The sequence below is a fragment of the Ranitomeya variabilis genome, chromosome 4 (assembly GCF_051348905.1).
Source record: "Ranitomeya variabilis isolate aRanVar5 chromosome 4, aRanVar5.hap1, whole genome shotgun sequence".
NCBI lineage: Eukaryota > Metazoa > Chordata > Amphibia > Anura > Dendrobatidae > Ranitomeya > Ranitomeya variabilis.
In genome coordinates, this window is record NC_135235.1 from 708,850,360 (window position 1) to 708,866,563 (window position 16,204).

Consider the following 16,204-nt stretch of genomic DNA (forward strand, 5'->3'; position numbering starts at 1 on the left):
CACCATTGATAAAGCAGCCAAGGTCGGTGACTGAGAAGAATCTGTGACTTCTCTGCATTTAGTGGTTACTACTCACCTGGGTAGTCATATGTAGGAGTCTCCTCTTTACACCGCTCATCACCCCTCACATATGTCTCTGTAGTATTAATATGGGTCAGATCTTCACCCTGAAATAAATATTGTAAAAGTCACAGACAGATGGAGAAGTCACATCTATAATCAGCTCTAATCCTGCCGTCTCCACCGTTCTCATGAAACCAGTATGAAACATGTAATACTGGTGGATAAAACAAGACTGAGCACAAGACCTTCACCACCGTCTACACATCATAGGAGAGATCTCAGGACACCTTCTCTCCATCTACCTGATGATTCTGAGAGACATTGGAATCTTCTTCTTTACAATCCTGTGAAAGAAGAGGACGGGGACATCTCTCTGGTGTTGTCCTCTTACTGGATAGATCTGGAGGAAACACATACAGGGACTGAATTCATTCCTTACATACAGATAATACAGATAAATATAGGCGGTGTGTATTTAGTCCTATTACCCGGTGATGTGAAGGGCTGGGGAACCTCCATCATGACGTCCTTGTACACATCTTTGTGTCCTTCTAAATACTCCCACTCCTCCATGGAGAAATAGACAGCGACATCCTGGCACCTTATAGGAACCTGACACATACAATGATACCGTCATCCCCCGATCCCTTCATAGCGTTACTGTATAATGTCTCAGCATTCCCAGCAGTGTCACCTCTCCAGTCAGCAGCTCAATCATCTTGTAGGTGAGTTCTAGGATCTTCTGGTCATTGATGTCCTCATGTATCAGTGGGTGACGTGGAGGCCTTGTGATTGGGCTCAGGGGTCTTCCCCATCCCTCAGACACAGGGGTCTGACAGCGCTCACTAGAGGTCTTCTTCACTACTGTGTAATCCTGATTAAGGAGAGACACATTAATAAATGTCACTACAGACATTTCCAGATCCCTCACCTCTTGAGTTCTGTCCAACAGTTTTATTGTCATAAATAAGAATTATGTAATGTGACGCTATCAAAATCTCTCACCTCTCCAGTAAGACGGAAGAGGATCTCTAGGGTGAGGTGTAATATCCTCTCTGCCATCTTGTCCCTCTTCAGATCCATTCTTGATGGGTAGTTAAGAAAAATTCTCTTAATATAGAAGATGTCTCCTGAAAGGATCGGATATTGTAGGGACCTGAATAGGAAGACGATGAGACGATGAATCATTACAAAGAATTCTGCGTAATACTAAAATTACTGGAGATAACAAGAGAAACATTTCAGAAGACAGAACGTGTAGATGTTGTATTCTCTAGTCTTGTATGGACTGGAACATAAGCTGAATTACCGAGTAAGACATCTACTCCATGAAACCAATCACTGGCTATGTTACTCACTGCTTCGGCAATTAATTTGCTGTAGGAATCACAAGTTCGTTGGGACAGACTAGAAAATACAGAGTCTGGCGGGGACCCAAGCAGCAATTACTGTATTTTTCGGAATACAAGATGCACTTTTTCCCCAAAAATTTTTGGGTGGAAAATGGGGGGTGCGTCTTCCAGTCGAAATATACTTCCAATTATTTTGACGGCAGCAGGAGTCGGGTGATTCTACGGCGGTCCGACACTGCAGGGAGATCACACTCCCTTCCTAGGCTGGTGCGGCAGTATTCGTCGGTGCGCAGTGGTGCGGGGCTCCGCCAACATTTTTGGAAAGCCCAGAGCACTGCACATCCACACTGCTGCCATGTGGTAGCCCATGGTAAAATGGCCTCTGGGAAAATGGCCACCGGGTTGGCACATGCACACATTGAGATCTCGGGAGATGAGATCTTGGAGCCGAGATCTCAATTTGCAGCGCCATTTTCCCAGAGGCCATTTTACTAGAGGCCACCGCATCGCAGCAGTGGGGGTGTGCGGGGCTCGAGGGCTTTCACAAAATGACAGCGTAGCCGCCTCAACCCTCAGCACCGACAAACCTGCCGCATCAGCCTCGGATGGGATTTCCCAGAGGCTACTGCATCACAGCAATGGATGTGCGGGTGCTCCGGGCTTTCAGAAAATGTTGGAGGAGCCACCACACCACGAGAACCACAGAACCTACCGCATCAGTCTGCGATAGGAGTCATATCACTGCTGGACCACTGAACACCCCGTGACCACCCTCCACCAGCGCTACTGATTTCCCACAGTAAGCTGAATTTGGTTCTGCATGACGGACCACCATTTAACAATTTTTTTCCCCTATTTTCCTTCTGTAAATCTGGGGTGCGCCTTATAGTCTGAAAAATGGTATATTTTTATTATTTTACAACATTGTTTTTTCTCTGACATCTACTAATAAAACCTATAAAGTTTAGGCCACAGACAACAAATAGTTTCTTCCTCGGAGTCGGCAGCTGAATACGTTTCTCATAGACTCATCTTCCATAACGCTAATTCTCGTCTCATTTACAGACCCTGAAATCGGCATTAGTAATACTGCAGGAGATATTCATTACACGTGACAGGAGAAATAACTACTTCATGATGAGGACGACATCTTCATCTTCTACTGCGGTTCTAGGAACATATTTGTCCAGAGTCCATCACTGACTACATCACCACCAGCCGTCTATATGAATGTTTCCAGTCTTCCCCGCACTGTAATCTTTTATCACGTCAGATCTCATGTCTGATTCACACACATAAGTTTGAGGCTTTAAAAAAAAAAAAAAAAATGAATAAATTTGTTTTCAAAACCACCATGGTCAGAAATTACCATATTTTTTGGATTATAAGACACACTGGACCATAAAACGCACCTAGGTTTTAAATTTTATATATACAGCTCTGGCAAAAATTACGAGACCACTGCAAAATTTTCAGTTTCTCTGATTTTTCTCTTTATAGGTATGTTTTTTGAGTAAAATGTACACTGTTTAATTTTATAAAGTAGTGACAACATGTCTCTGAAATTTAAAGCTAAAAATGTTGTATTTATTTTCAGCAAATGAGAAATTGACAAAATAATAAAAAAGAAACAGTGCTTTCAAACCTCAAATAATGCAAAGAAAACAAATTCTTATTCATGTAGAAACAACAATACTAATATTTTAACTTGGATTAGTTCAGAAATGAATATTTGGTGGAATAACCATGATTTTTAATCACAGTTTTCATGCGTCTTGGCATGCATTCCACCAGTCTTTCCCACTGCTTTTGGGTGACCTTATACCACTCCTGGAACAAAAATGTAAGCAGTTCTTCTTTGTTTGGCTTGTGACTATCCATCTTCCTCTTGATTACATTCAGAGGTTTTCAATGGGGCTCAAGTCTGGAGATTGGGGCAGGCCATGACAGGGTCTTGATGTGGTGTTCCTTCATTCACACATTGATTTACCTAGCTGTATGGCATGGGGCATTCTACTGCTGGAAAACCCAGCCCCCAGAGTGAGGGAGCATTGCCTGAGCAGAAGGAAGCAAGTGGTTTTCAACGATAACCTTGTATGCGGCTTGATTCATACTTCCTTCGCAAAGATTAACCTGCCCAATTCCAGCCTTGCTGAAGCATCCCCAGATCATCACCAATCCTCCACCAAATCTCACAGTGGGTGCAAGATGCTGTGGCTTGTACGCCTCTCCAGGTCTCCGTCTAACCATTAGACGACCAGGTGTTGGGCAAAGCTGAAAATTAGACACATCAGAGAAGATTACCTTACTCCAGTCCTCTATGGTCCAATCCTTAGGGTCTTTGGCAAACGTCAGCCTGGCTCTCCTTTGCTTCTCATTGATGAAAAGCTTTTTTCTAGCTTTACATGACTTGAGGCCTGCCTCTAGGAGTCTGTTATGAACTGTTCTTGCCGTACACGTCACCCCAGCTGCTATTTGCCATTCCTTTTGTAGGTCACTTGATGTCATCCTGGGGTTGCTGAGTGACATTCGAATAAGAGGACAGTCATCCCGGTCAGTGGAGAGTCGCTTTCACCCTCTGCCGGTCTGTAGCTTTGTTGTCCCCAATGTCTGCTGCTTGACTTTGTTGTCCCCAATGTCTGCTGCTTGACTTTGTTGTAATGGACTACAGTCCGTCTACTAGTAAAGCCAGAATTGAGCCCATCTTTTCCTCACTCAAGACTTTTCTTTTCAACTTCTTTGACATGGTTACAAATTATTTTTTCATTCAAATTAATTTTGGACTATTTCTAGCACTTGTTTGGTCATCCAGCTTGTCCTATTGCAAGAGGATTGTGAAGACAACAACAGTGTTTTTTTATACTTTCCCTCGTTAAATAAGATTTGGTTCAGGTGATCTCCAAATCAGAAGCACATTAAGGAGAATGAGGTGTACTTTGGTTGGAATTGAACTGACCCTGGAATGGAATGGCTGTCAGACATGTAGAGATGGTGATTTTTAGAAAACTGTGCGGTGGTTGATTTTTGCCAGAGCTGTATATGTTCTAATCCTGATATAAGTGGCTCCATTCAGGTATATATAACATCTATCATGGTATGTATGTCCTCATTCAGTTATATATGGCCACCAATCCAGGTATACGTGCCCCCCCCCCCCCACTGAGTATACATGTCCCCTTATCCTGGTGTATATGGCCCCCACCCCCATCCTGGTTTAGATGGTTAACCATCCTGGTATATATGGCTGGCCCCATCCCAGTATACATGGCCCCCCCATCTCCATCATAGTATACATTGCCCCTATCCCCAACCTCATATACAGTACATGGCTACTATCCCCATTTTGTTAAACATGGCTCCCATCATTATCATGGTATAGATGCCACCCAATCCTGGTAAACATGGCCCTATCACGCTGCTCACATAAAAAAATAAACGATTTTACGCACCTTCCCTCTGCTCAGCGCCATGTTTGATTCCATCAGCTGATTTCAGAGTGTAAGTATCGCACAAAGTGTAAGTAGCCTCCACACGCTGAGGTCAGCTTCCAGAATATTCACTGCTCCCCACGCCCATATTTTTGGGCGTGGTGAGCAGTAAATATTCATCTTCTTTAATAGTGGTTGGGCGATCATGTGTGCCCGCTATTAAAGAGAATGAATATTCACTGCTCCACAGGCCCAGTGAGAGGGACTATGGGTGAGAGAGACTATGGGCGTGGGGAGCAGTGAATATTCATGCTCTTTAACAGTGGGCAAACGTGTTAGCCGCAGCTGCTGGCTCCTGCCTCCTGTAACCTGCTCCCCCGTCTCTGCCACTTCCCCCCTACCCTTAGCCACTATAAGGTACATCTGGGCTATAAGACGCACCCTTTTCTCTAAAATTTTGGAGGGAAAAAGTGCATCTTATTGTCCAAAGAATATGGTACTTGACCCCAAAGTCTCCATGTACAGTGTTTTATGGGGTTTATTTCTGGCCTTAGGCTTTCCTACATTACAAGAAAGACACCAGAAAAAAAGCAAATATTAAAATGTTTAAAAAAGCAAATAGACACCAACAATTCTTGGAAGAAGAAAAAAAAAAACATAAAAAAGCATAAGACACATTCTATTATTTTTAACACGCTAAACATTTGTTTTTAAATTAACTCTTTTGGATCCCAGAACATAGATGTACACTACAGGGACAGAACAGGTGCGGCTGCAACAAAAAGCCTGGCAGTTTAGGGGTGGATGACTGTATGAGAATAGTCGTGCGTTCAGGCTTCCACTAAGTGCGCCTAGTGGATCCTGTGCCTCGGGCAGGTATTGTCAACCCACAGGATATTAACCTAAATGTGACGCGACTGAGGTGCTCTGCACACTACAGGGTATGGGTGTGTGGCGTATATATGCACACATGTAAATCGTGTAAACCACATACACCGGTAGGGCCAGGTGGGGACTCACCAGGATCCAAAGGCGTTGTGGATGTGGTGCTCCTTTATATGTTGCTGCCTGAAAAGATCTGTGGTGGCGGTCCTGGTGTTCAGATGGCAGGAAGGTGGATTAGTGGCAGCCGCGGCACAGCAGGAATGCAAAGAAGCTGCTCTACGCAGGGAGAGCCCCGGCCAGTGGCGTCCCTGGATACGAGCGGTAACCCTGATGAAGAAGGACGCTACTCCTTCAAAACACATCGGATACCCTCTTGGTCTCAGCACCGCTCCGTAGTTCCTGTAACATCACACGCCAGGTTTTCCCACGGCCACTCTTCCCCCGCTCGTATCCACGGACGCCACTGGCCGAGGCTCTCCCTGGCTCTAAGCAGCTTCTTTGTATTCCTGCTGTGCCGTGGCTGCCACTAGTCCGCGTTCCTGCCATCTGAACACCACGACCGCCACCACGGATCTTTTCAGGCAGCAACATATAAAACAGAACCACATCCACAATGCCTTTGGATCCTGGTGAGTCCTCAGCCGGCCCTACCGGTGTATGTGGTTTACACAATTTACATGTGTGCATATATACGCCACACACCCATACCCTGTAGTGTGCAGAGCACGTTAGTCACATTTACGTTAATATCCAGTGGGTTGACAATACCTGCGCGAAGCACAGGATCCACTAGGCGCACATAGTGGAAGCCTGAATGCACGACTATTTTCATACAGTCATCCACCCCTATTCAGCAGGGGTCCTACTCAGAACCCCCCCCCCCCACAAGCCCCCAGTAGGTGCACTTCCTTTCCTCTCATTTTTTGACCCAATTCCCTTCTCGGTTGTCATACCCTCAAGCACGGTTTCCGCTTCACTATCATAATCATGTCAGTTCTGGCACCTGTCTGTCTCGATTCCAGCTGCTGAGGGTAGCATTCAGGAGTTAGCGCTTGTGTGTTTTGCCTATATACAGCAGTGGCAGTTTAACCACTTGCTCTTGTCAAAAGAAAACATGGCATCTCAGAAGGTGTGACAGAGTTCGGCTGAATGCCCTCCGCCCCAGAGTACTCGATAGTATGGGGCGGCCTAGATACTACGATACTTACATGCCTAATAATGGTCAAACAGCAGAATCTCAAATACAGATACCATCATAAGAAATCGGGATTAAAGCAACCCGTATACATATGGGTACAACCCTGCGGAGCTCCCAAACAACATTCAACCACCAAAACATGGAGCAAAAACACCACCAAAAAAAAACAAAGAAAAAGTTTTCTTCATTAGAATAAGGCTGGGGTCACACTTGGCGTAAGACAATACGCCACGTATTATACGTCCATACTACGGCCGTAATACGGAGAAATGTTCCCAAAATATTGATCCGTAGTCAGGGTGTGTCAGCGTATTTTGCGCATGGCATCCTCCGTATGTAATCCGTATAGCATCCGTACTGCGAGATTTTCGCGCAGGCTTGCAAAACCGACATCTAATGGATTTATGTGCTCAAATGTTCGGGAAAACATATATACAGTATATATATATATATATATATATATATATATATATATATATATATATATATATATATATATATATATATCATTGAGACACATATATATATTCTGTATTTAGATTTCATTCAGCGGGATATCTGAAAAGCCGGTAATTCAATTGCCGGCTTTTCATTTCTCCTGCACAAATCCGACATGATATGAGACATGGTTTACATACAGTAAACCATCTCATATCCCCTTTTATTTGCATATTCCACACTACTAATGTTAGTAGTGTGTATGTGCAAAATTTCAGCGCTGTAGCTGCTGAGTTAAAGGGTTAAATGGCGGAAAAAAATGGTATGGGCTCCCGCGCAATTTTCTCCGCCAGAATGGTAAATCCAGTGACTGAGGGCAGATTTTAATAGCCAGGAGAGGGTCCATGGTTATTGGCCCCCCCGTGGCTAAAAACATCTGCCCCCAGCCACCCCAGAAAAGGCACATCTGGAAGATGCGCCTATTCTGGCACTTGGCCACTCTCTTCCCACTCCCTGTAGCGGTGGGATATGGGGTAATGAAGGGTTAATGCCACCTTGCTATTGTAAGGTGACATTAGGCCAGATTAATAATGGAGAGGCGTCAATTATGACACCTATCCATTATTAATCCAATTGTTTGAAAGGGTTAAAAAACACACATACACATGATTTAAAAGTATTTTAAAGAAATAAACACAGCGGTTGTTGTAATAATTTATTGCTCTCTCAATCCATTTGCAGGCCCTCACTTGGCAAAATAATAAACGCACAAGATACATACATTTCATTAAAATACTTTTAAATCATGTGTGTGTGTGTTTTTTAACCCTTTCAAACAATTGGATTAATAATGGATAGGTGTCATAATTGACGCCTCTCCATTATTAATCTGGCTTAATGTCACCTTACAATAGCAAGGTGGCATTAACCCTTCATTACCCCATATCCCACCGCTACACGGGAGTGGGAAGAGAGTGGCCAAGTGCCAGAATAGGCGCATCTTCAAGATGTGCCTTTTCTGGGGTGGCTGGGGGCAGATGTTTTTAGCCACGGGGGGGCCAATAACCATGGACCCTCTCTAGGCTATTAATATCTGCCCTCAGTCACTGGCTTTACCATTCTGGCGGAGAAAATTGGGCGGGAGCCCATGCCAATTTTTTCTGCCATTTAACCCTTTATTTTAGCAGCTACAGCGCTGAAATTTTGCACATACACACTACTAACATTAGTAGTGTGGAATATGCAAAAAAAAAGGGGATATGAGATGGTTTACTGTATGAAAACCATGTCTCATATCATGTCGGGTTTGTGCAGGAGAAATGAAAAGCCGGCAATTGAATTACCGACTTTTCACTAACACCGCTGCGTATTTCTCGCAAGTCACACTGCTGGTCCGTGTGGAATCCGTATTTTTCTCGCCCCCATAGACTTTCATTGGGGATTTTTTTGCGCAATACGCTGACAAACGCAGCATGCTGTGATTTTGTACGGCCGTAGAAAGCCGTATTATACTGAACCGTAATATACGGCTGATAGGAGCAGCCCCATTGAGAATAATTGTGCTGTATGTTATGCGAGTTTTACGGACGTAGTTTCTGCGCTCTTACGTCCATAAAACTCGCATGTGTGACCCCGGCCTAAAATTGTATTCTTTTATTGCAAAAAATGAGTAAAAACAGAAGTCATTAAGTTATAAATATGTATAAACAGAGCTATTCGAATATGGCCACAGATGCCAAGATGTACAAATGCTACAGACAAGACATACTCATGGGCAAAAGTAATACAGAATCATCAGCAATATCCCCAATCAAAATATCAATCCAATCTAAAGTGCCAGTGCATAAACTCCAGAGATATAGGGATGGCCAAATCCTAAGTGTCCTAGAGGTAAGTATACAATAGTAACAGAGATTTCTCACTGTCCTTCGATCAGTGACCTGTCATAGAAAACTCACCACCTGAAGCACTAAGGGGCCATACATATTGTAAGTAGTCTCACCCATATACAGTACAGACCAAAAGTTTGGACATACCTTCTTATTTAAAGATTTTTCTCTATTTTCATGACTATGAAAATTGTACATTCACACTGAAGGCATCAAAACTATGAATTAACACATGTGGAATTATATACTTAATAAAAAAGTGTGAAACAACTGAAATTATGTCTTATATTCTAGGTTCTTCAAAGTAGCCACCTTTTGCTTTGATGACTGCTTTGCACACTCTTGGCATTCTCTTGATGAGCTTCAAGAGGTAGTCACCGGGAATGGTTTAATAGGTGGGATTTCTTGCCTTATAAATGGGGTTGGGACCATCAGTTGTGTTGTGCATATGTCTGGTGGATACACAGCTGATAGTCCTACTGAATAGACTGTTAGAATTTGTATTATGGCAAGAAAAAAGCAGCTAAGGAAAGAAAAACGAGTGGCCATCATTACTTTAAGAAATGAAGGTCAGTCAGTCCAAAAAATTGGGAAAACTTTGAAAGTGTCCCCAAGTGCAGTGGCAAAAACCATCAAGCGCTTCAAAGAAACTGGCTCACATGAGGACCGCCCCAGGAAAGGAAGACCAAGAGTCACCTCTGCTTCTGCCGTAATCAGACTGAGAAAAAAAAAAAATCGCTGCATGCTTCGTATTGCTGCGATTCTTGGACGAGACTCGCCAATGCAAGTCAACGGGTGCGAGAAAAAAAATGCACAGCACTCGCACCATGCGTATGACGTACGTTTTTTACGGATACCTTACCATTCTGTGGCATAGAACACTGTAAATAGTCCTGTAACTGACTGTATAATAATAGTTGCAGATAAAAAAAAACGGATTGCATACGGATGTCATACGGATGGTGCAATTTAAAAAAAAATAAAAAAATCGCATTGAACTCGCATGACAATCGCATACTTTTCATCCCATATTTTTAGGTCCAGATTACGGACCGTTTATTCTCTCGCAAGTGGAAATGAGCTCTTAAAGGGCCACTGTCACCCCCCCCCAGCCGTTATAAACTAAAAGAGCCACCTTGTGCAGCAGTAATACTGCATTCTAACAAGGTGGCTCTTTTAGTTTTTGATTCATTTATTACCTCAATAAAGCGTTTTAAAAATTGGCCACAAAGACCAGATATTGTACCAGGAGGCGGTCCGAAGCGTCCTCTATGAATCCACCAACTGCCGTCACTCTTCTCTTCAGGGGCGATGGTCGCCGCCCCCTTAGCGTTGTTGCTTCTTAAATCCGGCGCCTGCGCTGTGCGTGCCTGGGGCAGGCGCAGTCTTCATTGTCAGTCACAGCACAGACGCAGGGTGCCTGACTGCGCCTGTGCGGGCAGTGCGGCCACCCTGTTGCTGAATCCCCGCCCCGCACTGTGTTATTCATTATGCACAGTGCGGGGCTGGCATTCCTGGGCATGCGCACTGCGCTGTTCAGGCGCTCCCCATCTCGGACGCTCCCCCATCTCTGACGCTCACCCTGCGTCTGTGCTGTGACTGACAATGAAGACTGCGCCTGCCCCAGGCAGGCACGCACAGCGCAGGCGCCGGATTTAAGAAGCAACAACGCTAAGGGGGCGGCGACCATCGCCCCTGAAGAGAAGAGTGACGGCAGTTGGTGGATTCATAGAGGACGCTTCGGACCGCCTCCTGGTACAATATCTGGTCTTTGTGGCCAATTTTTAAAACGCTTTATTGAGGTAATAAATGAATCAAAAACTAAAAGAGCCACCTTGTTAGAATGCAGCATTACTGCTGCACAAGGTGGCTCTTTTAGTTTATAACGGCTGGGGGGGGTGACAGTGGCCCTTTAAGAGGAGACTTTGAGCAGCAGACCTTCATGGTAAAATAGCTGCTAGGAAACCACTGCTAAGGACAGGCAACAAGCAGAAGAGACTGGTTTGGGCTAAAGAACACAAGAAATGGACATTAGACCAGTGGAAATCTGTGCTTTCATCTGATGAGTCCAAATTTGAGATCTTTGGTTCCAACCACTGTGTCTTTGTGCGACGCAGAAAAGGTGAATGAATGGACTCTACATGGCTGGTTCCGACCGTGAAGCATGGAGGAGGGGGTGTGATGGTGTGGGGGTGCTTTGCTGGTGACACTGTTGGGGATTTATTTAAAATTGAAGGCATACTGAACCAGCATGGCTACCACAGCATCTTGCAGCGGCGTGCTATTCCATCTGGTTTGCGTTTAGTTAGACCATCATTTATTTTTCAACAGGACAATGACCCCAAACACACCTCAAGGCTGTGTAAGTGATGGGGTGCTACGCCAGATGACCTGGCCTCCACAGTCACCAGACCTGAACCCAATCGAGATGGTTTGGGGTGAGCTGGACTGCAGAGGGAAGGCAATAGAAGACAATTCTTAGTGACTACCTCTTAAAGCTCATCAAGAGAATGCCAAGAGTATGCAAAGCAGTCATCAAAGCAAAAGGTGGGTACTTTGAAGAACCTAGAATGTAAGACATAATTTCAGTTGTTTCACACTTTTTTGTTAAGTATATAATTCCACATGTGTTAATTCATAGTTTTGATGCCTTCAGTGTGAATGTACGATTTTCATAGTCGTGAAAATACAGAAAAATCTTTAAATGAGAAGGTGTGTCCAAACTTTTGGTCTGTACTCTAGATGTCCATCTGTAGCCACGCGCCCCGACACGCGTTTCGCAATGGATTCCTTGGGGGGGGGGCTGGGATTTAATTAGAATCAGCTGGAAAACTAATTATCACATGTGTTTAAGATTGATTTCAGTGATCCATTGAGACACTATACCATCCACGAGTTTATTTGACAAACAAAACAATGAAATCTTTATGACACTTAAATCCAATTTGCATAATAATTTGTAAACATTATCCTGTGTAAATTGCAAGCTGCTATTGTTGGAAAATTATACTATGTAGGGGGATGGCTGTCATGTGGGAACATTATACTGTGTGTAGGAATCTGCTATTATGGGAACATTATACTATGTAGGAGGATGGTGGTACAGTGGGAACATTACACTGTGTGTGGTGGGATGATGATACTATGGAAACATACTGTGTGGAGAGAATGGCGAGACTGTGAGATAATACTAGGTTTGGGGGTATGGTGAAACTGTGGAAATATCTTTTGTGTGAGACATGCCAGTACTGTGGAAACTTTATACTGTGTGAGGAGAATCATATATACTGCATAAGGGGTGTAAAAACATGTGTCGTAAGAAGAACAAATCATCAGGATTTGCGCCATTTGTACAAAAAGACTGCCATCTGCCATTCAGACAGGACCCTACGGAATCAATGGGAAGAGAGAGAGTATCAGGCTACGTTCACACTTTGCGGGTTTTGCCGCGGATCCGCAGCAGTTTTCCATGCAGGGTACAGTACAATGTTACCCTATGGAAAACAAAACCCGCTGTGCCCACGCTGCGGATTTCCGCGGAAAAAGCCGCGCGGCTTTTCTGCGGAAAAAAAGAAGTAGCATGTCACTTCTTGGTGCAGAATCGCAGCGATTCTGCACCCATAGGAATGCATTGAACCGCTTACTTTCCGCATGGGGCTGTGCCCACGTTGCGGGAAGTTAAGCGGATAATGTGCAGATGGTACCCGGGGTGGAGGAGAGGAGACTCTCCTCCAGGCCCTGGGAACCATATTTTGGTGTAAAAAAAAGAATCAAAATAAAAAATGATGCTATACTCACCTCTGAGTGCTGCCCGCGGAGTCCGGTCTCAGTTGCTGTGTGAGCAGGACCTGTGGTGACGTCACGAAGGTCCTTGTCGGCACAGCCGCCTGCAGCACGGAGGAGATCCGGACATCGGAGGGTGAGTATAATGAATTTTTATTATTTTTTACATTACTATTGATGCTGCATATTGCTGCATATGCAGCATCAATAGTATAGGCGGAAACCCGCAGCGGAAACTGCGGAACAAACCACGATAAATCTGCAGGGATAACTGCAGCGGTTTTGCCCTGCAGATTTATCAATTCCGCTGCGGGATTAACCCGCAGAGCAGGCCGCAAAGTGTGAACGTGGCCTCAGGAAGAAACAGTGTAGAAGGTACACCAGGTCAGGTGACCTTGATGACACAGTTTCCTGCTATTATAAAGGCCATAGCCCCAAAGCCAAAACATGTTTGGAACCAAGCAAAAAAACAGGGTGCCAGTGAAGAATATAAGGTACCAGGCCATGGTAAAGTGCCCAAGGCACCTGGTTGTGGTGGCAGTACCCAGGCGGCACCAGATGATTCCCAGAGTCCAGACTATGCCAGCCAAGGCCCGAGAACCAGACCTGCGCTGATCAAGAGTCCAGACTTTGCATGTCAATTCCTGAAAACCTAACCTGCGCCGTTCAAGACTCAGAGTCCAGATTACGCCAGGCAAGAGCAGAGTCCCAGCTCTTGTTACTTCTGGTACAAGAGACGGATGTGCCAATGATCTGTGAGGAGAGTCTGCTCAGTAGTATACGCCTGCATTAAAGAGCAGGAGGCGCGAGTGAGCCGGCCATTGCTTCCTGCACTGAAATCAGTACAGGTGTTGGTAAAGAGGAGACCCCGCTATGGCCGGTGTTCGCAGAGTAGAGTGTTGTCCACTATATGTGTCAGGAAAATCACCCTTGTCAGTAGCTAAAGTAACATGTGGTTAGAGGCTGCTATTACAGTGAGAGTGAGGCGGAGAATTCATTGTGTATCTGATATTGTATATGGAGCGCCCCCACCACCGCAGGGCCGAGGGGCACCCGGTACCGGGCCTCTGAGTCTCTGTTCTGGGGGGTTGTCACGGTGGCTGGACCCGGTCCGTGGCCCTGCCTGCCAGGGGGACGTCCGGTGAGAGGGTGGTGAATAGTGACGGTGTTGTTGTGGTGCGGTGCAGTAAATAACGAGGACACCAGGTTGCAGTCTCTTTACCTCTTTACTGAAGATCTCTGGGTCCTCAGTCCGGAATACGGTCAACCAGGCTACGCAAGTCCGGCCGGTCCAATGGCACCTCCAGAGTTCTCCTCACAGGTGGAAATCTGTGCCTTCCTACTAGCGCTATGTGTTGTGGTCCTCCCCTGCTGTGCTTACGGAAAGTCCCCACAACTGTTGTGTCTGTTTCTCGTGTTCCCTCACAACTCGATTAGATGTTCTGCTAATCCGTCCCTCCCTGATGTTCTGGTTGGGACGCACCCGTATGACGGGTAGGCTCGGAGCTCTTCCGGGACCCTAGAGTCGCCCCCTCTCCACAGGTTGCCCCCTATGTCTTCTTAGGTGATTGGTGTGAGACAGCCCACCTATGACTGACTGTCCTGCCGTTGGTTTGAAGTATTGCTTGCAGCTATATATAGAAATACTTCCTCGGCGTTCCGGCCGCCGGCTGTGCGCCTCAGTAGGATGTTGCCTCGGTCTTACAGCACGACTCCTACTGGTATTCTCCTTCTTGCTTTGATCTCGCTTCTCACTCAGCACAATATATCTCGCTTCTGATCCTTTCTTAGGGCACCGCCGCTATGCTGAGCAGGCACGGTCCCGTGACGTTCTGTCTCGTTGCCAGGCCTCTGTCAGGGTCCCAAACCTGACAGGGACCCTACCAAATCTTCCCCCACAACACCCTCTGCCACAAGGTGTTGCCTGGTTCCAACCCAGTCAGCTTTCCGTCTAACTTCCTGCCTGACCCCCAGTTTACCCACACGGTGAGGAGTGGCCTAATAAATAGCACCCTTAGCTCCCCCTGGAGGCCCGACTGTGAAATGTATTGGTGTATGTGATACCTGGTCAGATGAACTCCTTCAGTGCCATCAGACGTACCATAGCTCCCCTTAGCGGCGGAGCCACAGTACTGCAACGACCAGGACTCTGGGGCGCTGCATATATTTCACCTCGTAATCACCCTGTTCTGCATTATTCACTGTTGCCATAGTGACCACAAATCCCATTATCAGGAAATAAATAATTATATTGGTTACTTCCGCCTTGTGTTTGTCGGTGTGTTGTATCCGGTCACCTGATTACAAGGGCATTATGGGGGCATTATACTCTGTTGGGGGCATCATATACACTGCATAAGGGGCATATTGGGGGCATTACACTGTGTGGGGCCAAGAAAGGGGCCTGTACTAGGAGAACAATCCGCTACCTCACTTCCTGTCTTCCATAGTTGGGTTGTATGTATTAATTACAGGAAATAGAACAAAACGTTATAATTCCTATAAAGTGGCAACAAAAACCTCAAAAGAGTCTCAGTGCTGAAGGGGTTAATGTCCCCCGTGCTCAGTAATGGGGAATCTCCAGCGCCGACCTCCACCCGCAGAGCCGCACTCCACATAGAGAATAATGGAGTCTCCAGCACCGACCTCCACCCGCAGAGCCGCACTCCACATAGAGAATAATGGAGCCTCCAGCACCGACCTCCACCCGCAGAGCCACACTCCACATAGAGAATAATGGAGTCTCCAGCACCGACCTCCACCCGCCGAGCCACACTCCACATAGAGAATAATGGAGCCTCCAGCACCGACCTCCACCCGCAGAGCCGCACTCCACATAGAGAATAATGGAGCCTCCAGCACCGACCTCCACCAGCAGAGCCGCACTCCACATAGAGAATAATGGAGCCTCCAGCACCGACCTCCACCCGCAGAGCCGCACTCCACATAGAGAATAAAGGAGCCTCCAGCACCGACCTCCACCAGCAGAGCCGCACTCCACATAGAGAATAATGGAGCCTCCAGCACCGACCTCCACCCGCAGAGCCGCACTCCACATAGAGAATAATGGAGCCTCCAGCACCGACCTCCACCAGCAGAGCCGCACTCCACATAGAGAATAATGGAGTCTCCAGCACCGACCTCCACCCGCAGAGCCGCACTCCACAT

At 46.0% G+C, this 16,204-nt stretch overlaps 1 protein-coding gene across 1 annotated transcript in view; it reads right to left on the minus strand.

Annotated features, from left to right (window-relative positions):
* The window catches only part of LOC143766487 (uncharacterized), a 416,280-nt gene that overhangs the window by 327,113 nt on the left and 72,963 nt on the right, over positions 1-16,204 (minus strand). The window contains exons 4-6 of the mRNA XM_077254203.1: positions 552-675; positions 366-463; positions 77-167 (exon numbers count right to left, since the gene is read on the minus strand). Of these exons, the coding sequence (XP_077110318.1) occupies positions 77-167; positions 366-463; positions 552-675 (313 nt within the window). The remainder of the gene's footprint in view (positions 1-76; positions 168-365; positions 464-551; positions 676-16,204) is intronic.